Here is a 27,193-nt window from a genome sequence, read left to right on the forward strand (position 1 = left end):
TCCTAGGTTTTTCTCCTCAGCGGTCCTTCCTTGACACGGTTTATGCATCCGTCCGCTTTCTTGCCTGGGTTCCAGCTAGAATGTAAGCTCCGTGAGGACAGGGATCTCACTTGGCCTCTTTGCTCCCTGTGGGGACCTAAAGCTGCCCTCACCGGGTGGCATCGGACATTATGTGTGCGGCATCTTCACGGGACAGGGGACATGGGCAAGGAGGGGGACCCAGGATTGAGAGCAAAGGACAGGCTGGAGTTCCCAGGCTCCGCACCTGGGTCAAGCGGGGGCTCAGTTCTGAGATGGCCCTCTCTCTTTTTTCTTTTTTTTTTTTTAAAGATTTTATTTTTATTTATTTGTCAGAGAGAGAGCACACAGGCAGGCAGAGTGGCAGGCAGAGGCAGAGGGAGAAGCAGGCTCCCCACTGTGCAGGGAGTCCGATGTGGGACTCGATTCCAGAACACTGGGATCATGACCTGAGCCGAAGGCAGCCGCTTAACCGACTGAGCCACCCAGGCGTCCCTGGCCCTCCCTCTTTGTGACTAGGGGCAGACCGGAAGAGCCATTTGATTTCAGACCCTCGGGATGTGGGATCATCGGTTCATTTGACACCTTGAGGCCATTGTCACCTGGTTTGCTCCTTATCACTTCCTCTGCTTACTTAACTCTCCCTTGACCTGTCACTTCTGTTGCTGGAGTCTTGTTGACACTATCACTTCCTCTGTTTAACTCCTTGTGGACATGACTACCTGCTCCGTGAACTCAGCCTCTGTTGATGTTTCTACTTCCTGTTTATTTAACTCCATGTCGACACAATCACTTCCTCTGTTTCCTTAGTTTCTTCGAGTCTATAAAATGACGGGAGGCTCCAGATTGGCTTTTCTAGCGTGGGGAGGCATGGGGTCGGCAGGTCATGGCCTTTCCTCCTTTCTGGCTTCCTCAGCGCATGCGTCCCGTGACCTCAGTGCAGTGGACCAGAGAGGGCAAGCAGGGCCACTGAGGCCACACAGCACGGCAGCCTGCGGGGCTATGCCAGGCCCATGGGGCTCCTGGCATGCTGGCACCGTGGGAGCCCCCCTAAGTTGCCCTCCGTTGTCTCGCTGCAGTCCTTGGATAGCTGGGGCACTTCCGAAGACGCAGATGCTCCTTCCAAGCACCACTCGACCTCTGACCTCTCGGACGCCACCTTCAGCGACATCAGGAGAGAAGGCTGGTTGTATTATAAGCAGGTCCTCACCAAGAAGGGGAAGGTAAGGTGCTTGCTGGGATGAGATGGAGGTGGACGAAAACTGTCTCCGGCAGAACTCTCCAGCTTCTGCACCCCCCCCCCCCACAGCCTCTGGAGCCAGAGAGGGCCAGCCAAGGCTGTAGAGTGAGGGATGGAGATTAGAGGTCAGGACGAACTTCCTGGGGGACCCAAAGAACTTATGAAAAGGAGGTTAATCAGAGAGATGGGTTCTGTGGTGCAAGGGGTCTGGTCAGCGTGCCTGAAATTCGGACAGAACCATCCCACAGTGAGCCTTGGTTAGCAGATCACCCCAAAGATGGACACGGAGGCTCAGGGGAAGGAAGGAAGCAAGGCCAGGGCGATTCTCTTAGGGGAGCTGAAGCCCCAAAAGAAGGCAGAAGTCAACCTTTTCAGAGGTCTTGCAGGACAAGGAGCAATTTTAGTCTAAAATAGAGACTAAATAGAGACTAAAATCTCTATCCTGAGGGCCACTGAAAGCCCCGGGGCCTCTTTGATTTGGCTTCCTGGGGAATGGATTAGAGAGGGGCTGAGCCGAGGCGAGAAGACCAGGTAAGAGCCACTGCAGCAGTCCAGGTGAGCGATGAAAATGGCTGGGCCCAAGGGTGGCAGGGGGAGACAAACAGGATGCTGACATGAGAGGGTGGGGTGGGAAGGCCATTCCAGGCCGGCTTGTGGCCCAGGAGGAAGGAGGAGACGCAGCCCAGGCAGAAGTGAGCAGAGTGGTTAGCATAAAGCTGGGCTAGGCCCTTGACAGCATCATGCCTTGCTGGGGGCAGCTTGGATGACTCAGCTGTCTATAACTCAGTTTCCTCGTCTGTAAACAGAGCTAACAACAACCCCTAGCACACACATCCCCATTGCTGAGGGTTAAACGAGTTAACCTGAGCAAAAGTGTACCCAGGGCCTGGCCCAGGGAGCTCGTCTTCTGCTGTGGTTGGAATTTTCCATCCTGCCGTCTAGGGGTCTTGTACCTGGGGAAGTCATACAGACTTGGAGTTCCTGCCCAGCCACTCATGGCCAGCATCAGGCTTTGGGCAGCCCCTATCACCTCTGTGCCTCATTTTTCCGATCTGTAAGATAGGGACACGGTTATTTTGCACCCTGGGCTGGTGTGAGGGGAAGTGAGCCGGGTAGGCCAGGCGGGGCAGGCATTCATCACTGCCCTTGTCCAGTCCATGGTAATGACGGAGTTCGCGGTAAGCTCCTGATTTGCAGTCAAGGTTCTGGGTATTTCATGGAGAGGGGGCCAGGCCAGTACTACCCTCCTGGGGCAGAGGATGAGCCGAGAAAGCACGTGGTGCATAATGGTTGCCAGCGTGTGACTGTTAAAGGGGAGGAGTGGAGCGGAGTGGTGTGTAGTAGATGACCCCAGTCTCGGAGGGCTGCAGGAAGGTGTCCAGGAGGCTGTGACATGAAGGGTATGTGCGGTCAGACAGTGGAGACAATCTCCTGGATGGTTGGCGGGGGGGATAGAGGGTGTGCTAGGTGACTGCGAGCCAGGCCAAGGGGGGGAAGTCGAGGTGGGGAGCCTGGCGCATGCTCTCAAGACCTCACTCCCGCCATGGCAAGCCTTTGGAGGGGTTCCAATGGGGGTGGGAGGTATGTGAGCCTAGGAGGCAAGGGTCATGCCCGTGACAGGAGAAGACAATGGCTTTGCTGTTGTCCAGGTGAGCGAGAGTGGGGTCCCTGACCAAGGTCCTGGCATGGGGCCGACGGGGAGGGACAATTTGGAGAGGTTGCAGAAGGGATGGCCTGGGCTTGCTGATGGCCAAGAGGTGAGAGAGGATAGAGGAGGCAGCTAATGGCTATGGGACTGATGGGGCCTTCCCCTGAGCCCCAGGGCCCTAGAGGGGCAGGTTTGGTGAGGGGTCGCCTAGGAGGGAAGCAGGGACCAGCTAGCTGTGTGGGCTGACAAAGGGGAGCCAGGGTGGACAAACCCTTCCAGCCCAAAGTTGGAGAACCTTGGAGGGCCTGGGGAGAACAACTGACTTCTGGCTGCCAGGTAGCCTGGCCCCCAGCTCTGGATGGCCCCGGGCAGGCCCAGCACAGTGTCTCCCAGGCGGGGAGAGGAGCTGGCTCCTTCCTGCTCACTGATCAGTTCTAGAGGACAGGACCTTCCACTCCTGGCTCGGCCAGGACTGTTTCCCTTGTCCCCTTGCTGCTGTGACCTGGGAGTTAAGGGAGGGGTCTTCAAGTCTGCCGCAGGCCATTTGTCTGGGGAACTGATGGCCAGCCGGCTGTTGTCTCATCTAGCAAATCCAACGTCTCTTGGGTGACCTCCATCCAGCCCCCAGCCTCTTTCAGAGGCCATTCTGTCAGGCAAGGGGGAACAGGTGTCACAGGTCCCTGCAGTCACAGACCTAGTGCATGAGCTGGACATAACCTTGGAGACCCGCTAGTACACTTTTCATTTTACCAATAGGGAACACTGATGCCAAGAGAGGGGACTTGACTTATCCAAGGTCACCCAGCTAGTTTGGTCTCAAAGGAGCCCCTTGCCACCACCTCACGCTGATAATTAAAAAAAAAAAAAAAAAATCCCCTGGAGGGCCATGCCATCTCCTGCGCTGACCATCCTGTCTGGGACCAGCAGTTCTGTGGTGGTAGGCAGGGCTCGTGGCCAGATGAGGCTGTGTTACTGCCGTGGAAACTCCTCACCTGGTTTGTCTGGAGGGCAGAGGCCCGTGGTGGGTGAAGAGGAGTGGGTAGACCAGCAGCCCAAGGAAGGGAGGAGCCCTCCGTCCCATGGGGGAGATGGAGCCCCTGCCTTCAGCGTGCTCCGAGGACGATTAATTCGTTTATTCAGTGAATTTTGAGGAGCTCTTACCCTGCGCCTGTGGGCGCTCTAGGCTCTTGGATGTGGACGGGAGAGGAGAGACAAGCTCCCCGTGCCCAGGAGCTTAGCTTATTGGAGAGATCCACATCCGGCGTAATGGGAAGTTGCAGTAAACACCCTGGGAAAATGAACTGGGTGATGTGATGGCCTTTATGTCTGCAGGTAACGGGGAGCAGCCTTTAGAAAAACAGGGTCTGTGAAGGCCTCACCGAGGAGGTGATCTGCGTGATGTTTGAGTTCAGACCTAATGGGCAGGAGGGAGGCCACACAGAGAAGCTAGAAAAGGGGCTTCGGGCAGAAGGAACAGCATGATCAAGGGCCCCAAGAAAGGAAACGTTTGGCTTGTTCACTAGAGAAGGCCTCTGCGTCCTGACACAGTGAGAAAGAAGCCCGTGGAGAAGTCGAGTTCGGAGAGGGAGGGACACATCACGCAAGTTCTTAGATTTGATTGCAGTGGGCGGCAGGAGCCCAGGATAGAGTGCTGAGCAGGGGAGAGGCGGGATCTCATTCGCAGTTACGAATGGTGGCTGCAGGGACACCTAGGGGCCTCCTTTGGTTAAGCATCTGCCTTTGGCTCAGGTCATGATCTTGGGGTCCTGGGATGGAACCCATGTCGGGCTCCCTGCTCAGTGGGGAGTCTGCTTCTCCTTCCAACCCTCCCCCCTCTCATGTTCTCTCACTCTCTCTCTCTCAAATAAGTAAATAAAATCTTAAAAAGAAGAAAAGATGTCTTAAAAAAAAAAAAAGACATCTGCAGGGGCGACTGTCTGGCTCAGGCGGTCAAGTGTGTAACTCTTGGTCTGAGGGTCATGAGTTCAAGCCCCACGTTGGTTGGAGAGAGGATTATGGGAGGCGAGGGTGGGGACTAGGAAGGTTTGTGTAGTTGTGCAGGTAAGAGGGGCTGGTGGTGTGGACAAGGTGGTGTAGGTAGCAGGAAAGATGGAGACAGGTGGTATTTTGGAAGCAGAGCAGCTGTGCCCTTCTGATGGACTGGATGTCAAGGGTGAGGAAAAGGGAGGGGTCAAGAGCAACTCCCAGGTTTCTGGGCATCTGGGTGGATTTACTGAGCTGGAGAAGTTGGGGGAGGGGTGCTGTGGAGAGTAAGTTTGATGACAAAAAGCAAGTGGCCCATGGGGAGCAGGTAGTATGCAGAGCACCTAGGGGACAGCAAGTGGAGACACTGAGCAGGGAGGTGCAAGGCTGTGGCGGGGGGGAGGAGGAATGCCAGACCAGGGATACATTTGGGAATTTGGGAATCACCGTCAGCAGACAGACAGGATTTAAAGCACAGGCATGGATGACATCATGGGAAAGGCGTGCAGGGACAGGGGAACCCAGGAGAAAGTTCCGGAGCCCCCCTCTTTAGGGCAGGTTCTCAGCCTCAACTCTGGTGCCATGGGGGTCGGATGATTCTTAGTTGTGGGGGGCTATCTTGGATATCGGGGGGGTGATCAGCAGCGTCCTTGGCCTCTCCCCACTGGATGCCATAGGACTTCCCCAGATGTGACAACTGAAAATGTCTCCAGACAGATGTCCCCTGGGCACCATTCGCCCCTGTCAAGAACCGTTGGTGAGAGGATGTTGGGGGGAAGGAAACCAGTGGAGGAGACTGAGAAGGAGACATTGGAGTTGGGAGGCAACACTGGGAGCCTGGGCAAAGCAGAGGCAGGGGCGGGGATGAGACCTGAGCTGGCTGGCAGTGGGCGCTGATGGGGTCCCGGATGACAAAAGAGGGTTTAGAGAAGGAAGGAGCGGCAGGCCAGGCCACATGTCTCAGAGGGGTTAAGGAAAGGGCCGGGGAGGACAGAGAAGCTGCCACTGGCTTCAGCAACATGGGGGGCCCAGGCGGCCAGGCTACTGAGTAGAGCCTTGACCCAGAGGTGGAAGAGCAGGGAGAGCAGGTGCGGGCGGATAACTCGACCCGTTGGCTGTGCAGGGGCTGTGTGTGGACTAGGAAAGGTTTACAAGGATTTTACGTAAGGTGGGCCCCGCTGGGCGGCCGGCTTCTGTGGGTCACTGTGGGGGGCCGGTGCCCCTGATGCTACTGTTGAAAGATGCTAGTATTGAAAGGAAGGTTGGGGACCCTCTAGAGGTGGGGGTTGCACCAAAAATAATGGGTGGGGCTGTCCAGGCAGGGAAGGGGCTGGGCAGGAGGCGGGTGTGCCGGGGCCGGGACACCACCTCTGTGGCTGCCGGCAACTCTCCTCTGGACCACCCCCTTCCTGGCCCCTCTTCCTCGGGCTGTGGGGGCGGGGCGGGCTGGCTGGGCCTCTCACACCCTCCCCCCTCCCGTCTCTCCCCCTCCCCCTCTCCCTGTCTCTCCCTGCAGAAAGCGGGCGGCGGCCTGCGCCAGTGGAAGCGGGTGTACGCCGCGCTGCGGGCGCGCTCCCTCTCGCTGAGCAAGGAGCGGCGGGAGCCCGGGCCGGCGGCGGCGGGGGCGGCGGCGGCCGTCGCAGGTGAGGACGAGGCGGCGCCCGTCTGCATCGGCTCCTGCCTGGTGGACATCTCCTACAGCGAGACCAAGAGGAGGCACGTGTTCCGGCTGACCACCGCTGACTTCTGTGAATATCTCTTTCAGGCTGAGGACCGGGATGACATGCTGGGCTGGATCAGAGCGATCCGAGAGAACAGCAGGGCCGAGGGCGAGGTGAGGGCCGGGCTGCCCATCCTAGGCCAGGGGGGGCAAGAAGGTGGTGGTGGTGGGCGGTGCCCAGGGCCGCCCCTTGCCTGCCAGTGGACCTCCTTAAGCTCTCTGAGCCTCAGTTCCCTTGTCCATGAAGTGGGCTAACAGGAGCACACCTTGCAGCTCCACCCCCCTGGGCTTTGGTGTGAACAGAACATGCAGACAGCGGCTCCCAGAGCACCTGGCATCCTCCGGGTTCCCTGGCTGGCAGGAACCATAATAACTGGAGGAATGACACTAATTATTATTATTATTATTATTATTATTATTATTATTATCATTATTAATTATTATTACCGCCTTGGGCGGGCTCTGGCACAGAGAGGTCAGCTCCAGGCCAACCTCTGGTGGGGGCTCAGGAGGCAGGGGTTTCTTCTGGAGGATATTATAGAAGGAGGTGCGCCTGGGCCAGCGGCTGGCACTGCTCACAGGGCTAGCCTGTCAGCAGGGCATGAACACATTGACCTTGGGAGGAGGCCAAGGGGATTGGCCTTTGGCAGCAGGCTGCACTGGTTGAGCCAAAGGGCTTTGGCCTGCATTTCAGGGTAATTTTAAAATGGCACCCCCTCCTGGGCAGCTGCGGCCACACACCAGGAGCCTGGGCCCGGGTGTCGGGGCCCCCTCGCTCCCTTGGCCAGGTGCCCCCAGCCCGGTGCCCCAGCACACTGGCACAAAGTGACATGGGGGACCTGAGCTCGGGCTTGCTCATTGCCTGAGGATGGAGAGCCTGGGCCCTGGGCCATGTGTGCTCCTGCTCGGGCCATGGGGAGAGAGGCCCTAGTACAGAGCCCCTGGGCCACAGACCCGCGCTCCCTGAGGGGAGACCCGTCTTCTTGCTGAACCAGGCTCTGCTCTCCTCAGAACATTACCTTTCCTCACTGCAGGGAGGCACGTCCTTGGAACTTATGGCCCCTGCTCTGGGGGAGCCTGGCCGGGCTGTCCCCCAGCAGGGCCTAGTCAAGGGGTCCCAAGTGACCTTCCTTATTGCAGTAGCTGCTGTCATGGGGCACCGTCTCTGTGCCTTGCCAGGAATGCTCTCAGCGCCACCTGCATCACTCTGTACCCCAGCCCTGAGGTTGCCCTATTATCTCCTCTGCTGCTATGGAAGAGACTGAGGCTCAGAGAGGCTAGTGGGTTACTCTAGGTCACACAGCTGGTGAGGGGGTGCTTGGGAGTCCAGCCCCGCTCTTTCTCGCTCTAGGGTATGAGCCCTCCAGCTGGCAGGTGGAGGAGAGAGGGGAGGCGAAGTGGAGGCAGGGGCCAGGGATGAGACCGGAGTCAGCTGGCTGTGGACACTGATGAGATCTACTTTTTCTTTGCTCTCCTCCAGGACCCCGGCTGTGCCAACCAAGCTCTGATCAGCAAGAAGCTTAATGATTATCGCAAAGTAAGGTGAGGCCCGGCTCTCCTAGACAGTCCTGGCTGGGGGCAAGGGCACTCGGGACAGAGGCCATCCTCCTGGCCTACCGCTAGACCCGAGGGCAGCCCTCGAGTCACCCTTTGCTGGGGGCAGGCAAGATGGAGGGGGCCTTGAGGCCGTTGCTTCAAGGCTGGGGAGGAGGTCTGGAGCAGCAGGAGGCCAGGGCACGTGGCATGTCAGGGCACCCCAGATGAAGACTTCTCCTCTCCCCCTTTTCCTACACAGCCATAGCTCTGGGCCCAAAGCTGATTCCTCCCCCAAAATCTCTCGTGGCCTGGGGGGCCTCAAGTCTGAGTTCCTCAAGCAGAGCACTGCACGCGGCCTCAGGACTCAGGACCAGCCCGCAGGGAGCAAGGGTAGGAAGGTGGCTGCTGAGGGCGTGATATGTGTGCGTGCGTGCACGTGGGATGGTGGGGGTCAGCCCTGTGTGTGCATGGGAGCTGTGGGCTTGTGTGTGTGTGTGTGTGCGCGCGCGCATTGGGCTATGTGCCTGCCTGTGGGTATGTGCCTGCCTGTGGGTATGCGCCTGGGAGGGTCTGGGGGCTTTCAGAGTCTCAGGGCTGGAAGGACCTGGAACCTGATTCTCTTCCATGACATTCCAGCTGGGTAGCCTCCAAGTGTCTGCTTGTGTCCCTTCAGGAGCAGGAGGCCCATCTTCTCTGGAGGCAGCCTTTTCTATCTTTATACACTTTAGGCTGTGAGGAAGTTCTTTCTTTGGCTGTAGCAGAATCTATAGCTCCCATCTTGTTGTTTTAACCCTCGAGACCACTAGAAATCCTTACAGTACTCTGAGGCCTGTGTCCTCAGGAACACACACCCTCATCGCTTAGGCTTTCTCTCAGGATATAATTTCCCATCAGCCCTCAGCATTCCAGTTGCTTCTCTGATGGAGCCCCCCTATGTCCAAACATGGGTGAGTGTGTGTGACCGTGTGTGGTTTCTGCCCCTCCCCAGGCCCCCCAGCTCACCCTGGCTTTGTCTGCCTTCCCCCACCCCAGATGACAGTGCCGCCCCTCCCAAAACCCCCTGGGGCATCAACATCATCAAGAAGAACAAGAAGGCAGCCCCTAGGGCATTTGGGGTCCGGCTAGAGGAGTGCCAGCCGGCCATAGAGAACCAGGTGAGTCCCCACCGCACTCTAGAGTGAGCAGCGAATGGGGGAACCCAGGGTACCTAGGGCCAGAGCTGAAGGAGTTGCGAACCAGCTCTCCATCTCGCAGACACAGCGGTTGGAGGGCTGGGGAGGCGCCCAGGGAGGAGACAGCAGAGCTGAGGGAGAGCCCAGAATCCCCAGGCCCGCAGCTGGTGCTCCTCGGCACATCTCGGCAAGGCTCTGGTGTTCTGTTTAGCCCCCAGACTGGAGGGGACTGGAGGCTGGGAGGGCCTATGTCCCCCCACTCCCCTACCCTGCATAGGGCTCCCAGCAGCAGCTCTGGTCTTGCTCTGCTCCCGCCTTGGCCTTCCCACCTCTTCCAGCCCACTGGTGGGGAGTCCTGCCCTTGGCCTTCTTAACATGCTTGCCCTGCCTGTGTCTCCAGCGGGTCCCCCTGATCGTGGCCGCATGCTGTCGCATTGTGGAGGCACGGGGGCTGGAGTCCACAGGCATTTACCGGGTGCCAGGCAACAATGCAGTGGTGTCCAGCTTGCAGGAGCAGCTCAACCGTGGGCCCGGCGACATCAACCTGCAGGACGAGGTGGGTGCCGCGGAGGAGGGGGGCAAGGCGGTGTGTGTGTGTATCTCTCTGGTGTTTGTCGGACCTTGCAATGTGCCTGGCAGTAGGCCAGGGCCCCGAGACAGGCGAGGCAGAACCTGCCCTGGCAAGCTAGTCCTGGGGATGGGCATCACCCTGGCCAAAGCTGGATAGATAGACCCAGTCACGGACAGGAAGCCCTTGACGGCGATCCTTTCTGGGACTTTGAGGATGAATAGCTTTCACTAAATGCCAGTGAAAGCCGGGTAGGGCCATCCCAGGCTGGGGGAATGGCTGGGGCAAAGGCGTGGGCTCTGAGGGGTCGCCAGCAGCCAACTCACCTTCTCTGCAAAGGGCCAGGTGGCAAACGCTCTAGGTGTTGGTTACCACTCGGTCTCTTCCTCCTCCTCTTTCTTCACAGCCCTTTAAACATGGAAAAGCCCTTCTTAGCTTCAGGGCCATACAAACCAGGCCGCGGGCTGGACTGGAGCCCTGGGCTGCAGTTTGCAGACCCCTGGCAGAGAGGGGGAGCATGTGGTATTTTCTGGAGCAGCCAGCACTTCAGGGAGGTGGAGGGCTGGTCAGGGGAGACAGAGGCAGCAGGGAAGGAATCTTACAGCCTGACTTAAGGGCTCCCTGTAAGTTACATGTCAGTTACAGCTCAGTGAAGCTGGAAAAAAGCCAGAAATGTATTTCAGTGTGAACAAGAAAAATAACAAAAGTGTTTGCAGCAGGACCAGTGTTTCTCAAACTGTGTTCCCCAGAGGAGCTGTGGGGGGCAGGGAGCAGGTCAGGAGCCCCCATCCTGGCTTGAACTAGAGTAATCTGCTTTGTTCTGTTTTTTAATGTCCGTTATTTTCATATTGGGTTTTCATGTTTGACAAAAGGGGCTCTGCTGAGATAGATGTTTGGGAAGACCACGAATCTGGGCAGTGAAGTCCCATGAGTCCCATATCGTGACTTTTTTTGTGATACGGGACAGTCTTCCTGCCCTTGGGGAGGAAATGGGGAGACATGCCATGTGGGATAGGAGGCAAGAGAAAAGGCTGATCTCACCAGGGACCAGATTGTGTGATGAGGAAGGAGAAGACACTGAGGGCTGGAGCAGGCAGGAAACTTGAGTGTTAGAATCTTTAAAGGGTGAATGAGAAGGGAGCAGGTGGACCAGAAGGCCATCCCGGCTGGGAAGGATGACATTTTCCAAAACCCCAGAGAAGGGACCCACCTCCTTCCTCCTTCCTGGACTTGGCAGTGGGTAGGGTGAGGGGCAGGGCAGGAGGCAGAGGGCTTTCGATGGCTCCAGTGAATCCTTTGACCTTGATTCAGTGGACAATAAGGAGCCAAAAGTGGGGTCTGCTCTAGCTTATGCCTGATGGATATGAATGAGGGAGGCCCAGAGCAGGGCATCTACAGGAGAAATTGCTGATATGTGCAAAGTGCCAGGGGCCAAGAGGACACAGTGGTCCCAAGGGAATAGGGAGGATGGGAGCAGCTCTAGGAGTTGGCCACATGGGAGGGAGGAAGGGGGCACAGGGAAGAGCCAACACTCGAGCTGGGGGCTGATGGTTTGTCTCTGGCAGAAACTGGGGAGTAGGGCCGGAGAAGGAGGATGAGTCAAGGTGGGGCCCCCCAGATTTGGGGTGATGGCGAAGAGTTGGCTGGAGAATGGGTGTAGTTGGGGCACAGAGCCGGACGATGGAGGGAGCTGCTGGATGGGCAGAGGTGGGCGGTAGGAGGGAAGGGCTCGGCTCCACATAGTTCAGAGGAGAGGGTGCTAGTGAGGCCGGGACTGAGGGGCAGATACATGCACGTGGGAGGGGTCCGTGGGTTTGGCAGCTGGGAGATGAGAAGAGCCCTGCATCAGGGCCAGAAGGTGACAGGGCAGGTGGGCAGAAGCCGCACTGGGTAGGGGCGGGTATGCACCGAAGCACATTCAATGGGCCTTAACCGGGGAGAGGCATGGCCGGAGCTGGGGGGCAGCCGGCCCAAGTCAGGGCCCAGAGTGTGTTGGGTGGGTGGTTTTGTCTCAGACATCGGTCTTGTCCTTTGTTGTCGGACTGCTGCAAGTTACGTGTTTGATTTTGTTTTTCGTTTTTTAAATTTTTTAAAAAGACCTTATTTATTTATTAGAGAGAGAGAGAGAGAGAAAGAGAAAGCATGAACAGAGGAGAAGGGTTGAGGGAGAAACAGACTTCCTGCTGAGCAAGGAGCCCGATGTGGGGCTCAATCCTAGGACCCTGGAGGTGAAGTGTTGTGGTCAGCGTACCTGTAACTCCTGAGCCTGAGGGGAGGTACTGTTTGTGGGATGGTGTGGCATTAAGCTGTGGACCCATTGTACAGAGCGTGCATATTGTGGATTGGGGTGTCCTTGTGGAGAGCCTTACCTTGTTTCCTGGGCCCGAGTTACTCTGAGCAGTTCCTGGCAAGGCTGGTACCCTTGACTTACGCAGGGCGGTGGTGCCCCCTGGTGGTCAAAGGCCCAAAGACCCAGCCATGCTTCTTTCATTCTTGCATTTGACAACCTATTTCTTTAGAACAGGGTTTCTCAATCTTGACACTTCCGGCAGAATAGTTCTTGGTCACGGGACGCTGTCGTGGGCATCACAGAAAGTTTAAGAGCACCCCGGACTCTATCCGCTGGATACCAGTGGCAACCCCCCTCCCCCACTCGCGGAAACCAAAGTGATTCTAGAGTATCACCAAATGTCCCTGGGGGCGTGATTTCTGCTGCTGGGGAGAACTACTGTCTTAGACCATTGAAGTGCTGGGCTGATCGAGCTCACCGCGTGGCAGGAACACAGTGGGGGACGGGACAGACAGGACCCTTGCTCCTCATGACGCTGCAGTCCCACCAGGCAGATAGGCAGGGACAAAGAGACGAATGCATACAGCAGTGACAAAGTGTGGCAAGTGCCATGGAGCAAACAAAGGGCTGCTGCACAGGTGACAGGCTGGTGGCAGCGGTGGCTGTGCTCGCTGGCACTGTCAGGGAAGGCCTTCCAGAGGCGGTGACATTTGGGCAGGGTGAGGAGCCAGGCCTGTGAAGGCAGGGGAGGAAAGTTCTAGTGGAGGGAATCGTCAAGTACAAAAGGCCTGAGACAGGAAGGTGCCAGGCGAGAGCAACTGCTGTGTCATGGATAAGGGGGTGGGGTGTCCAAAGATGACTTTCTGCTAAATGGGGAGCCCCGGGAGGCAGGAGGGTATGCTGGTAGGCCCAAACAGTTCCAATCACCAAGGAGGTTTTGCTCACTTCTGTCCCGCAGTGGTGGCACCAAAGAAGGTAGCTGGTACTTTCTACGGGTAGGCAAATGTTGGAGCCTGCTGGGCTTGCTGGAGCAGGGAGGGGCTGGGCCGGTCGGTCAAGGGGCCAGGACCCAGCTGGGGACTGTTCTGCCACCCCCTGATGAGTCTTCTTAGCCCGAGATCTCTGGTCTGGGCAGAGCTGCAATTGTACCCCAGGGATGGCCTGGGCTGGGCTGGGCTGGGCTGGACTAGCATGGAGGCATGGGTACCCCACTGGGCCTGCCTGGGGCCTGATGTCTTTGCCCTCTCCCCAGCGCTGGCAAGACCTCAATGTGATCAGCAGCCTGCTCAAGTCCTTCTTCCGGAAGCTACCCGAGCCTCTTTTCACCGACGGTGAGTAGCAGGTGGGGGTGGAGGATGGAAGGAGGAGGGACACCTCTCCGTGCTGCACTCCAGTCACTTTTTCAGTTGGATTTGTTGGTTTCACTCTTTGGGTTTTTGTTTTCATGCAAGAGAAACACATGCCTGTCACAGTCTTGGTATAGATACAAGTAAAGAAAGCGCCAAGGTCCCTGTCCCCAGAGGTTATCCTAGCACTTTCTGAGGACTGGCTGCATGCCAAGCCCAGCTCCGTCCAACAACTCCACCAGGTACCATTATCTCCACTGGACAGATGAGGAAACAAAGGGGAAGAGATTTGCCCAAGATCACACACGTGGTCCATGTCAGAGCCAGCATCCGGCCCCAGGCACACTCCAGAGCCCAGGCTCTCGACTGTTTGCTGAATCTGTCGGGTCTGTCGTGTTTCCTCCCGGACTGTCTTACACACACGACAGAGACATACAATCAGCGATAGGGTTAGGAGCTGGGTGAGTTCACTGGTGCATTGACAAATATGGAACACCTGGCTCTCTGGGGAAAAAAGCCTTGATTCTTAGTGTTTTTCCAGTCACCATAGAACAAATCTTCCCACCGTGGCTTATTTTAAGTTCCTGATAGAGGCTGCTGTCCTTAACAAAAAAAGGCTTCAGAGGCACCTGAGTGGCTCAATGGGTTAAACCTCTGCCTTCGGCTCAGGTCATGATCTCAGGGTCCTGGGATCAAGCCCCACATCAGGCTCTCTGCTCGGCAGGCAGCCTGCTTCCCTCTCTCTCTCTGCCTGCCTCTCTGCCTACTTGTGATCTCTCTGTCAAATAAATAAATAAAATCTTTAAAAAAAAAAATACCAAAACAAAAGGAGGCTTCTAATTTTGCGATTCATTCGTGTCTGTACAAAGACCTCTACCTCATTCTTCTTTTAAACCAACCACATAGTTGTTCATAGTCTGACTAGATTATAATTTGCCTAATCACTCCCCTAGGGATGGATATTTAGGTTGCGTTCAGATTTTTGCTCTTACAAAAATGGTTGCAAAGACTTTCCTGAAATGTGTCCCTGCAAGCCTGGATCGGTGTCCCCGACGTAGATTCCTAGACGTAGGATTTCTAGGTCGAAGTCCTGGTTGGCATTTTTGGAACCTAATGTCAATTTGCCCTCTGAGAAGAAAGCCCTGCTTCACACTCTTGCCAACAGCTTAGGAGAGAATTTGCCTCCATGCACCCCCATCAACCCTGGATGTTATCAATATTTTACATTTTTGTTAATTGGAAGAGAAATGTCTTCTCATTACTGTTTTCATTTTTGTTTCTTTCATTACTAGGGAAATCCACTATCTTTTCATTAGTTTATTGGGCTTTTCTGTTTCTTCTCATTTCCTGTTCAGACTGTGTGCCCATTTTCCTGTTGGGTTGTCTTTTCCTGGAACTGATTTGTAGGACACAAGCTCTGTATTAACCCTTTGTTAGGCTTTGCAGATGTTTGCTCCTGGTCTGCCATTTGCCTATTAAGTTTGCATTGTAAGGAATTGGAAACAATTAGTTTAAGTGTAGTCAAAGCTGTTGGTCTTTAACAGATTCTACATCTCATGTTTAGGAAGGCTTCACAATTGTGGAGACAATTGTCTCCACTTTCGTGTTTTTTCTCATTATTTTAATGACTTTTACATTTGCCTCTGAATGCAGTTAAATTTGTTTGCATACTATGTGAGCTGGAAGTTGATTTTTGTTCCCCCAACAAGATAACTCATTGTCCTAGGGACGTTTATCGATACCTCCATTCTTCCCCCACTGATTTGAAATACTGCTTTTGTCACATAGTAAACATCCACGAGACCTCTTCTCCTCCTCCCTGTGTCCTCATCCTTGGTCAGCTCTCCCTGTGAGTCCCACACGGCTCTGGCAGTGCTGGGTTTTAAGTACGTTTCAGTATCTCAGAGGGCACGTCCCCCCTCGTCATTTTTCCTTTACAAGATATCCTCAGCTATCCTTATGCACTTACTCATCAGATGGATTTTAGAATAAACTTACCGTGTTCCATTTTTTTAAAGCTCCCCCTGGGCTTCTTTGGGGGACATCTTGACCCAGGTGGGGTGGGCATCTGGAGGCTGAAAGGGCCCTCCCTCTTTCTAGATAACCTTCTCTTCTGACCTTGTGATGTCCTTGTCCCAGACGCTGGGGCAAGGACCCCTCTTCCAGTATCAACATGCAGCTTGGGTCTTATTTCTTCCCAAACGCACACACCTGGGCTAGCCCAGGTCAGATGCACGCCTGAGTGTCGCTGTCGTGGATTTGGTCACATGGACACGAGGCCACAGAGCTCCCCCCGAACTGAAACAGTCTGGGCCTCCTCAGCTTGGAAGCAGCACCCCCTGAGAGTGGGAAAAGGGACTGCCTCCTGTCTCTCTAAAGAGTCTTCACTGTGTTCTAGACAAATACAACGACTTCATCGAGGCCAATCGCATCGAAGACTCAAGGGAGCGGCTGAAGAGGCTCCGGAAGCTGGTAAGGGGGCGGGGACACCCTTAGGCAAAGGGCAGAGTAGGCTGGGGGGGCACCACTGCCCTGGGAGGCCCGGTGTCCAGTGCTGCCAGTTCCTTCGGTGACCTTGGAGAGGCCCTTCTCCCCTCTGGGCCTCAGTTTCTCCATCTCTCCAACAGGCGTGGTTAGAGGGTGGTTTCCAGACCCCCGAGATACGGCAGTGGGAACCCCTGTGGGGTGTGATGGGAAGGTGGGGAGGCCCTCACGGCCCCGTGCCCCTTCTTGCTCCCATCCAGATCCGGGATCTCCCAGGACACTACTATGAAACACTCAAATTCCTCGTGGGGCATCTGAAGACCATTGCTGACCACTCGGAGAAAAACAAGGTGGGGGGACGCTGGCGTGAAATGTGGGGGAAGGAAGCATAGAGGGTCCTCTCAGCATACTCTAAGCTCCTCTGGGTCAGATAATCCCAAAGCCCTCTAGGCATGTCCTCCTCCTTAAAGGTCATTTTGTCTCCAGCCCACCCCTCTGGGGTTCTCCCCGGGAGAGCCATCTCCTGAGTTTCTGAGGGTCTCCCAGAGGCAGAGAGCCACAGTCCCGCTGTGTCTGATGGAAATCAATCCTCGGATCTAGCTCGAATCCCTTGCACTGCATTTTCCTTTTCTTTTCAAGACTTTATTTTAGGTAATCTCTACACCCAGCTTGGGGTTCGAGCTCACAACCCTGGGATCATGAGTCACACGCTCTACAGACTGAGCCAGCCAGACGCCCCGCATTGCATCTTTGTGATCGAGCCTCTATATCTTCTGGTTCTGCAGCAGGGAGAATGAATGGAGCTATAGGAACTCTCCCAGTTTTAAAATACCCTTAGAACCTCCAGCAGGTCCCTTTTCCAGGATCTCTCACTGTTAGCACAGTGTGGGTGAACAGGTTGGGCACTACCCTTGGCTGCCAGGCCTAGGGATGAGTAAGGCTGAAATCTGGCCTGTGCTCTACTTACCAGGCATCTCCATGCCCAACAAGGAGGAGTCTATCCCCTAAGCCAGGCATAGCCCAGGATGTGTTTGGGCCTTGGGAGTGAGGGGCCCACAGTGAGGGATGCCTGTGGGACTTGGAGGTCAGAGCTCAGGGGGTGTGAACGCAGACCTGCTCTCCTCCCCTGCCCAGATGGAGCCCAGGAATCTGGCCCTGGTCTTCGGGCCAACGCTGGTGAGGACGTCTGAGGACAACATGGCGGACATGGTGACCCACATGCCGGACCGCTATAAGATCGTGGAGACGCTGATCCAGCACGTAAGCAGCCATCTCGCTCCCTCGCGCCTTGGGGGAAGGACGGGCAGCATAAGCAAGTGCTCCTGGGATGGCAAATGCCCTTCAGAAGTGATGGGCTGCATCTCCAGACCAAACAGGAATGGAGCCTAGAATCCTCCTTTCAAGGATGTTTCGTCCCTGAGCTTCCAAGATAATGTGTGAGGGTCAGAGGGCAGAGGAAGGTCAGGGAAGATGCTACTGGGTTGGAGAGCCACGGGGTGAGTGAGTGCAGCGGTCCCTTCGGAAGGTGGCTTCCAGGAGAATTGTCCTGGCAGAAGCAGGCAGACAGGTGGACAGGCGTAGGGGGTGGGGGCAGAGCTCCGCTTTGCAGGCCCCACTGGGGCTTCGGGGAGCAAAGGGTGATGCCCAGCGGAAGGGAGGGGAATGGGGCAGGGCAGAGCAAGGGCTGAGGCCAGATCCTGCACTTGTGCTCCCCTATGTTTTGGGCTGGTCCTCTCCTTTCTCATGGCTGCCTGGAGGCACCACCTGCCCCCTGTCTTTAAGGATTCTGGTTATGGTCTATGATGGGATGAGAACCTAGAGCAGCCAGCAGGGGGCGCAGGAGGCCTGGTCCTCCAGAGCCAAACCCAGAACAGCACCGCCCCCTTCTGGGGCGTTCAGGGATGTTTTTATCAATTACAGATTCTGCATTTCTAAATTTCCCTACTGTGGGTAAAAGGAACAGACCCCCTCCTGCCAGGAGAAATAAGATTGGCAGCTGGCCAGGGTAACGGGGTCCTTGGCCTCTGCAATGTCACAGATGCTTTAGGGAAGGGAAACCAGGTCATGCTACTTCCATCTTACAGATGAGTTAGTTGGTGCTCAGAGAGGCAAAGTGACTTGCTCAAAGCCGCACAGCTAATAAAGGACCGCCCCAGGACTGGAGGCCAGCTTTGTCTGACCAAGCTTTGTGCTTCCCTCTGCCCCTACTAGGGGGTCAGACTCCTGGGTCCATCCTAGAGCTGACTTGGCTGGCCAAGTGAGGCGGGTCCTGCTGACTGGCCCCGCTTGCTTATTTCCTTCCTTTACTGGGTCGTCAGGGCTCTGAGCCTCAGCAGGGAACACGGAAGCCTGTTCTCAGGCTAACCCCGGGACACCAGCCCGGGAGGCCGCTCCAGAGCTGTGAGGGAAGCCAGGGCTGAGGGGCGGGGGCAGGGATCCTCTTGTGGCCTGGGTCTGGGGCAGCTTATCTCCCTTGGAAAAGTTCAGCTCCCCAGCCCAACAGGTAGCCCCTGGAGCCCCCATGAGTGTGTGCTTTGGGCCAGGGCCAGTGCGGAAGAGAGGGAGACTGGCCCCACGGTTCCTAGGGAAACCTCCGGAAGCCCAAGGCCTGTGGTCAGCTGGGGTGCCAGGAATAGCACTCTCTGGGAGAAGGGAGGCCCAAAGTGTGTCCATTTACCTCCCCTACACCCCCAAGAGGGGGTCCCCCAGCCAATGGCAACTCCTCCTTTGGGTGGGGTGGCGGGAGAGGGAACACATCTATCTCCTTCGCAGGAGTCTTCCCAGTGTCCAGCCTCATGCCTGGCAACATAGTAAACACTCAGGGTTTGCTGAGCGAATGAATGAATGGGTTGCTTTTGAGGTCCTACCCTTTTGGGCTTTCGCACTCAGGGATTCGTTCCCGGGCCCTCCTGGAACTGGGGCCTCTCCGTTCTCTGCCTCCTTGGCACTTGGACGTAATCAGCCTGGACAGTTGTCAAGGGAGTGAGCCCCCCTCCCCCACCCCGAGTCCCCTGGAGTCCACCCAGCCAAGTTTGCCGGTGTCTCTCTGGTCCAGAGCCAGCGTCGTCATGAGTGCAGGCCGGATGGGACTTCGGCAGGGAGCACTCCAGCTCTGGCCCTGAGCCTGTGGCCAGTCAGTGGGTGGTTGAACATTGCGGGAGACATGACCTCCTGCTGGGTTTCCGGCCGCAGCCGTCACCTGGCCTCCCTACCGGGGGCTCCTGTCGCCCATGAAATTCTTGGACAGCAGCACTGGAAGGGGCCGGAAGGCACCGAGCCCCATCCTTGTGTGGCACGGCGGGCAGAAACGGGTGTGGAGAGAGGCACTGACATGCCCTGGGTCACACAGCACGATCGTGGCACAGTGGAGGTGCGCAGACCCGGGGGTCCCCCTCCCAGTGGCAAGTCACCAGCCAGCCCATGGCCATGTTCACTAAGCCACCTGAAACCCAAACAAAGACAGCATCGAGGCATTTGTTCCTTGAGTCACCCGACAAATGTGATGATCCCTCCTGCACGCTAGCTCCCCACCTCAGCACTAGTGACCTTGGGGGCCAGATCATTCTTTGTGGGGGCTCTCCTGTGCATTGGAGGATGATTAGCAACATCTCTGGCTAGATGCCTGGAGCACCCCTCTGGTTGTGACATATTCAAATGTCTGTGTTTGCCAGATGTCCCCTGGGGGACCGGGGGCCCAACTCACCCTGGCTGAGAGGCAGGGCTGGAGGGCTCTGGTTCTGGGGACCAGCTGGCCGAGTTCACCTCTGCCTCTGCTCCTTGCCTGTTGTGCGACCTCGAACGAGTGACTGACTCTCTCGTCTGCAGAACAGAGAGAGCGGTCATGCTTACCTCACGAAGTAGGCGGGAGGCTTCCATGAGTTAACTGTAAAGCCCCCCAGACACTGCTTAGCAGCTAGGACGCGGTGTGCGGGTTCGAGATCGCCATGCTTGACCTCACGGGCATTACTCCACACCAGAGCCCGGCGCACCTGCTGGGCCCAAGGGGGTGGAAGCCAGGCCCTGTTCCAAAGTAGCGTTGCCCAGGGAAGATGTCATTCGTTTTCTGGGCTACGGCCAGGGAAGCCCCATGGGAGGACCCGATCCTGCCCCAGGTGTGGGGTAGAGACCATGGCTGGGGACTCCATGCAGTGTCTTCAATGGCCTCAAGGAATTTAGCCAGGCAGGGGCAGGAGAATGCATGGCAGGCAGAGGGAACTGGGTGTGCACCAGCTGGCGGGCATTCTTCCAGAGAACTCTGGGCTGCCTGGAAGCTTCCTTCATACCTCTGGGTTCCCACAGCACTTTCAGGCACCCACAAACGCTGGCTTCTCAGGGCTTTCTCTACTCAGCCCGTCCCTGGGGACTGCACCTTTTTGTAATTTCAGCTAATGTCTATTATACACTAATAGTGTGTTGTACTGAGCGCTTTATGTACAGTGTTTCATTATTTTTAAAAAAATTTGAATGGGGGGCCGCCTGGGTGGCTCAGTCAGTTAAGCGTCTGCCTTCCGCTCAGGTCACGATCTCAGCGAGGAGTCTGTTTCTCCCTCTTTTGTGCCTCTCCCCCTGCTTGTGCTCTTTCTCTCTGTCAAATTCTTAAAAAAATAATTTAAATGGACGGGGTTGCTTGGGTGAATGTCCGACTCTTGATTTCGGCTCAGGTCATGATCTCAGGGTCGTGATGGAGCGCGGTGTTGGGCTGCACACTGGGTGCGGAATCTGCTTGACATTCTCTCCCTCCCTGTCCCTCTGCCCGGCCCCTCTCCTGCTCACAACCCGTGTGCACGCATGCTCTCTCTCTCTCTCTCAAGACATTTATTTTTAATGAAATGTGAGATTATATTAGCTTCAGGCGTACAACATAATGATTTGACATTTGTATATATTGTGAAATGATCAGCACTGTTAAGTCTAGTTACCACCCATCGCTATGCATAGTCAAGTTGTTTTTCTTGTGATGAGAAAAATTTTTTAAGATTTATTTATTTATTTTAGAGGGAGAAAGTGAGAGAGAGCGGGGAGGGGGGACAGACGGAGAGGAAGAGAATCTCAAGCAGACTCCCCGCTGAGCACAGGGCCTGACGTGGGGCTCGATCCCAGGACACCGGGCTCATGACCTGAGCAGAAATCAAGAGTCAGGCACTTCACAGACTGAGCCACCCAGGTGTCCCTTGTGATGAGAACGTCTAGGATTTAGATTTATTCTCTTAATAACTTCCAAATAGACAAGACGGTGATATCAACTATAGTCATCACGCTCTATATTACATCCCCATGACTTACCTGTTTTGTAATTGGAAGTTTGTACCTTTTGACCCCCTTCACCTCCTTGGTCTTCCCCCTGCCCCAACTCCTGGCAACCACCAACCTGTTCTCTCCGCCTCTGAGCTTGGATTTTGTGTGTCTGTTTGTTTTAGATTCCACGTATAAGTGAGAGCATATGGTGTTTGACTTTCTCGGTCTTACTTCATTTAGCGTAGTGCCCTTGAGGTCTGCCCCTGTGGTCACAAAGGGCAAGATTTCCTTCTTTTTATGGCTGAGGAGTATTCCATTTTATAGACATACCACATCTTCTTTATCCATTCTTCCACTGATAGACACTTAGGTCACGTCCATATCTTGGCTATTGTAATAATGAGCTGCAGCAAACGTCAGGGTGCAGATATCTTTTCTTGCTGGTGTTTTGTTTTTTTTTTCCCCTTCAGATAAATACCCAGAAGTAGAATTCCTGGATCATAGGGCAGTTCTATTTTTAACTTTTTGAGGAACCTCCATACTGGTTTCCAGGGTGGCTGCACCATTTTACATTCCCACCAAGAGAGTGTGAGGGTTCCCTCTCCCCCCACATCCTTGCCAACAGTTGGTATTTCTAGTCTTTTTTTTTATAATAACCATATGGGATTTCATGTTAATTCTTACCACAACTGTAGAAATGGATAGTCCTATTATGCCCATTTTACAGATAAGTAAATAGACTCAGAGAGGTCATTTACCTGAGGTGAACTTGAGCCTGAGACAACTGATTTTAGATTTTGTGTTATTCTTTTTAAAGATTTAATTTATTGATTTGAGAGACAGAGAATGCACACATGTGTGCACATGTGAGGGAAGGGGCAGAGGGAGAGAGGGAAGCAGACTCCCCGTTGAGCAGGGAGCCCAATGCAGGGCTTGATCCCAGGACCTGAGCTGAAGGCAGGTTAATGCTTAACAGACTGAGCTACCCACACTCCCCTAGATCTTGCCTGATTTCTTATTTTCTCTTCTCTTTCTTATTTTTCTTCTGTGCCACTTATTTGGGTTAATAATGTGCCTGATTTCGATGAATAACTGAGGTCCATGGCACACGGTCATTATCAACCTGCAAGTCTCCTTGTTCTCCCCTTCATTCCTACCCGCTCTGCTGCTCCATAGTGACCCACTCTAATAGGTTAATATGTGTCCTTCCAAACCACTTCTTTATGCTTATTTATTTTTAAACAAACAGTATTTTTTAAAAGACTTTATTTATTTGACAGCAAAAGAGACAGTGAAAGAAGGAATACAAGTGGGGGTAGTGGGAGAGGGAGAAGCAGGCTTCTTGCTGAGCAGGGAGCCTGATGCAGGGCTCGATCCCAGGACCCTGAGATCATGACCTGAGCCCAAGGCAGAGGCTTAACCTACTGAGTCACTCCGACTCCCTAAACAGTATTTTTTTTTTTTTAAGTAATCTCTCTGCCCAACATGGGGCTTGAACTCACAACCCCAAGATCAAGAGCTGCACGCTCTGCCAACTGAGCCAACCAGGAACCCCAAATATTCTGCGTGTTTTAATTTCCAACCAGTGAGTTTAGCTCCTTTGCTTGATTCTAATTTCTGTTACTGTTAGGACTTAGGTCAGCTATCTAAGTGTCATTTTCTGTTTACCCCATTTTCATTTTATTTCTCTTCAGTCTGTCGTACCTTGCTTTGGATGAATTGATTTTTGTTTTCCTGATGGGAAAATTATGCAATTTATAAAGGCTGTCCTCTATTTGATCACACAATTATAACAGCCCAGACTTATGTTTCCTTTTCACTGACAATTTCTAAAGCTCATCAATATCCATTGTCTTCCTTCCACCACATCTAAAAGCCAAGTACCTTTGTGTACTCTCCCCTGTCACTGGTTTCTCCCTCTATGTCCAAAATCCATCACATCCTGGAGATACTTTGTTTGTATATGTGCAAGAGTGTCCTTTCTTAGATCGACAATGGGTTTTTCTACGCCACTATCCATCCTTCTCAGAGCTTGTTACTCCAACCCGGCATCATTTTTTTATGTGCTCATGTACACAATTAAGAGAGTCTTTGTGTGGTAAGCATTTTGATGTCTTAGAATAGCTGTAGTTCATGCTCAAAGTGAGAGCTTAGCAGGGTATAAAAATCTAGGTTCCAAATTCCTACACTCATAGTCCAGCGATACAGCGAAAATATTGTCTTCTTGGGTCCGCTGCCGTTCTAGTTTACAGCTGACACTTACTCATTTGCAAGCAGTCTGTTTTTGTTTTTCAGAAAACTTTTAAGATTTCATCTTCAAGATTCCTAAATTTCACAAAATATATATTTAAGAGTGGGATTTTTAGTTTATTGTCTATGCTGTTTGGCATTTATGCGAAAACACTTGCCTGCCTGTCCCTCCTGGAACCTCCTAACACGTCCCTCCAGACACTTCTCTTTCCTGGCCGGAGGAAGCGATGCCCCTCCGCCCCCCCCCCCCCCCCCCCCCCCCCCCCCCCCCCCCCGCAGTGTGTTGCCCAGGACTGGCAGCCAGGACTGGCCTTCTCCCTGCAGTGACCCCCAGCCGGCACTAGATGGCGCTGCTGCCCCCCACACTTGGGAGCCAGCCGCAGTGATGTGCCCTGGACAGTGTCTAGTGACAGAGGGCCCCAAATCTCTCCCTGAGGTGGCCCTCTATCAATCTCAGCCCCCTTCCAGTCCAGGCTGCGTTTCCCTCCCACACTGGGGTCCAGCCTTTTCTCTCCCCCAGGGCTTCTCATAGTCTGTGGAGTTGGGTCCTGGGGTTCATCACCCTCCCTTGAGGACTTCTAGTAACCAGGCAAGAATGAGGTTTGAAAAGAGGAGGGACCCTCACCTTGGTGCCCTCTTGTGCCCCGCTCCATCTGACATCTGAGTGGGGTCCTCTGGATTGTGCAGTTTGGGGGCCCATGTCTCTGTCTTCCCTCAGCCCCTTTCCACACTGAGTTCACTTCCTTTTGTCTCTGCAGTCAGACTGGTTCTTCAGCGATGATGAGGACAAGGGAGAGAGAGTAAGTGATGCGGGGGGAGGGGTGGGTCTGGTCTGAGGTGGGCCGTCATCCCAGGCTGGGGGCCAGGAGGGGGCAGACAGCAAGACTCAAGCAGGGCAAGGTCCCTGTCCTTGGGGCTTCCAAGTCTGGTGGAGGAAACATCGACGCTCTCTTCAGAAGCTTCTAATCTAATGGGAGACACAGCCCTTGCCTTTATGAGCCCCAGGTCTGAGGGGGGAGATATAAGCCTTACCCTAAGGAAACTGAGTCCAATAGCAAAGGTAAACCCTACCTTCCCATCTTACGTGGAAGATACAGGTCTTAGGAAGGTCCAGTCTGCTGGGGGAGACACAGCTCCTTCCTTCAGCTGAGAGAGCAGCTCCCACTTTTGGGGGTTCAATCAAGGTGTTGGTGAGGGCACAAAATAGCCTAGTGGGGGACATGTAGGACCTGCCCTCAAGAGTGCCTGACAGATGAGAGAGAGACCCGCTGCCCTGGTGTGCCCCGGTCTGATGGAGGAGTCACTAGCTCTGCCTTCAAGTTACCCCAGGTTGCGGGACCACGGTCCAGCCATCTGAGGGCATGCTGGCTGACCCTCCCCCTGTTTGCAGACTCCCGTGGATGACAAGGAGCCTCAGTCAGTGCCCAACATTGAGTACCTCCTGCCTAACATTGGCAGGACAGTGCCCCCTGGGGACCCAGGTTCAGGTGAGTGCAGGGGCTCGGGGAGGAGGGGCGGGGGTGGACTCTGCATTCTCCAGGGTCCCAGATGCCTGGCCAGATGCCCAGCTTCCCTACTGTGCCCCAGCAGGGCCTTTGCCTGTCCCTCCCCCGCCAAGACTGGGCTGTGGCAGGGCCATCTCCGCTTCAGGGAGGTCCGGTTGCCCATGCGCCCGCCTCCGTGTCTGCTCAGCTGCCCCCGGGGCTGGGTAGGGGCTTTGTTCGCCCTCCTTCACTGGTTTCCTTCCTGAGCTTTTTTATTTCTCTGGGGCTGTGTCCTTCCGGGCATGTCCTCTTTTTAATTTTTCTTCCTTTTCTCCTTGCACCCCTCCACCCTCCTCTCTCTTCCTGTGCTCTCTTCCCGCCCCTGGACCCTGCCCCCCTCTTCTCTCCTTCCCCTCCTCCAGCGGACCTGTTGGAGATTTAACGGGTACAGTGTGGCATTGCGGCCTCGGTCACTAACAGTGGCGGGTGATTATAAGAAGGCTGGGCAGGCCCGAGGGGCAGGCAGAAAGGTCCCGGACTGTGAGCACCTCGACGTGACATACCAGCTCCCCACGCTTAACAGCTTACCCCCGCCCTAACCCTCCCGGCTGAAGACCCCTTCTCAGGAGGAAGGAGGCATTTGTTGGACGCAGATCCTACCCCCTTGCCGGGAAGTCTGAGCGCTGCAGGTTGCCCCCCACAGTCCCCAGACTCTGGCCTTCTCTCTGTGCCGAGCCTGGTTACTTTGGGTTGTCCAGAGGGGGAGGCTTAGCTGGAAAGGGGACCCAGCCTGTCTAGACACAGGGCTGTCACCCCCCCGGAAGCCCCTTTATAGCCACAGCTCCTGCCTCAGTTGCCTCCGAGGTCTGGCTCTTCTTGTGTCTAAAACCAGAACCCCTGGTCACTAAGCCCCTATGTCCTGTTTCTGGGCGCTGAGCCTCGTAGCAGAGCAGCCCCCAAGCAGTGCCTCCTTGGCTCAAGGCACTAACTTGTCCCGCCCCATGGGTGAGTCCCCCTTCGTATTTTGACGGCTCCTGTCTCTGACAGAGACATTCCACAGCACCCCTAGTTCCCAGAGGCAGGCCGAGGAGGGAGCCAGAGGACAAGGTGGGTGGGGGTGGCAGAGAGGAGCCCCCCGTTTCTTCTAATCACCTGCTGCCGCACCCCTGCCCCGTGTGTCTCACTGTGTGGTCGGCCGTCTGCTCTTCTCACTGTGTGCAGGGGAGGGCTGGGGAGGAGGGCTCACTTGCTTGCCAGAGAGTGTGGATTAACCGTGCCTGCCCACTGTCCCATCAGACCCCGGGAGGTCCTTAGATCAGCCTGGAGAAGACCCTGCCAGGACTGGTTTCTGGTTCCTTCTCCACCCCAGTGATGTTAAGGGAGGGGGACCCCAGTCCCATGGATATAACAGTTTCACTCTTCTTCATAGCTCTAATAATTAACAGGGGCCTTGCCCCATCAGAGCAGACTGAGCTGGAGTCTGGAGCTGGAACCTAGCAAGGCCCTAAGCACCAGCCCCTCTAGCTCCTGTGTCTCGCCCCCCTGCTGTCTGCCCCTGTACCCCATCCTACACGGGGTCTACCGTCTTTCTCCTGTCCTGGAGTCGGGGTGGGTGGAGGCAGATGTAGGTCCCACCTGTCTGTGCACTGTGTGGTCTCCATTTCTCCAGAGCATCTGTGACTTGCCGTGTTTCATTGTGGTTTCTGTGGATTGCGTCTGGTATTTGGTATTTTCTCTCCAATGCTTCAGAGTAACAGGGACAGGAGGGGCAGGGAGAGGAACTAGGCTCAAAGAAAAGTCCCCCCTCCCACCCCTTGCCCCTGACCCTGGCCAGTGAGAGTCTAGGGACTGGCAGCCTGATGTCACTTCCTGCCTCAAAGGGAAGTGGTGATTGACATCATTAGCCGCTCCACCCCTGTCCCCACAGGAAATGACATCAGAAGCCCATCACACTCCCAGGACCCGGGAGATCTCAGGTGTCTGAACTCCCCGGTTTCTGAAGCCTCCGAGGAGAGGGAGTTGTGTTCACGAGACAGCCTCCTCCTGCCCCAATTTAACTTTTGTTTTTCTTTCTCGCTCTCCCCAACAGATTCCACCCCCTGCAGTTCAGCCAAGTCCAAGGTGAGTGCCAAAGCCATTCCGAAGGCTCTATCCCTGTCCAGGCCAGCCCGCTCTTTGCTTTTGGTTGAGGGAAGGGGGGGAAGTGCTTGTGGCCCCTG

At 55.1% G+C, this 27,193-nt stretch overlaps 1 protein-coding gene across 6 annotated transcripts in view; it reads left to right on the forward strand.

Moving 5' to 3' along the window:
• The window catches only part of ARHGAP23 (Rho GTPase activating protein 23), a 77,938-nt gene that overhangs the window by 44,630 nt on the left and 6,115 nt on the right, over positions 1-27,193 (forward strand). For 5 of the 6 annotated variants that reach the window (XM_045985133.1, XM_045985131.1, XM_045985132.1 and 2 more), the window contains 13 exons: positions 1,098-1,241; positions 6,406-6,723; positions 8,090-8,151; positions 8,405-8,535; positions 9,178-9,299; positions 9,718-9,873; positions 13,428-13,506; positions 15,920-15,993; positions 16,266-16,355; positions 17,140-17,265; positions 24,249-24,290; positions 24,881-24,977; positions 27,064-27,095. In XM_045985133.1, coding sequence (XP_045841089.1) covers positions 1,098-1,241; positions 6,406-6,723; positions 8,090-8,151; positions 8,405-8,535; positions 9,178-9,299; positions 9,718-9,873; positions 13,428-13,506; positions 15,920-15,993; positions 16,266-16,355; positions 17,140-17,265; positions 24,249-24,290; positions 24,881-24,977; positions 27,064-27,095 — 1,473 coding nt within the window. The remainder of the gene's footprint in view (positions 1-1,097; positions 1,242-6,405; positions 6,724-8,089; positions 8,152-8,404; positions 8,536-9,177; positions 9,300-9,717; positions 9,874-13,427; positions 13,507-15,919; positions 15,994-16,265; positions 16,356-17,139; positions 17,266-24,248; positions 24,291-24,880; positions 24,978-27,063; positions 27,096-27,193) is intronic. The other variant, XM_045985134.1, reaches the window with a different exon arrangement.

This window comes from Meles meles, chromosome 18, assembly GCF_922984935.1.
Source record: "Meles meles chromosome 18, mMelMel3.1 paternal haplotype, whole genome shotgun sequence".
NCBI lineage: Eukaryota > Metazoa > Chordata > Mammalia > Carnivora > Mustelidae > Meles > Meles meles.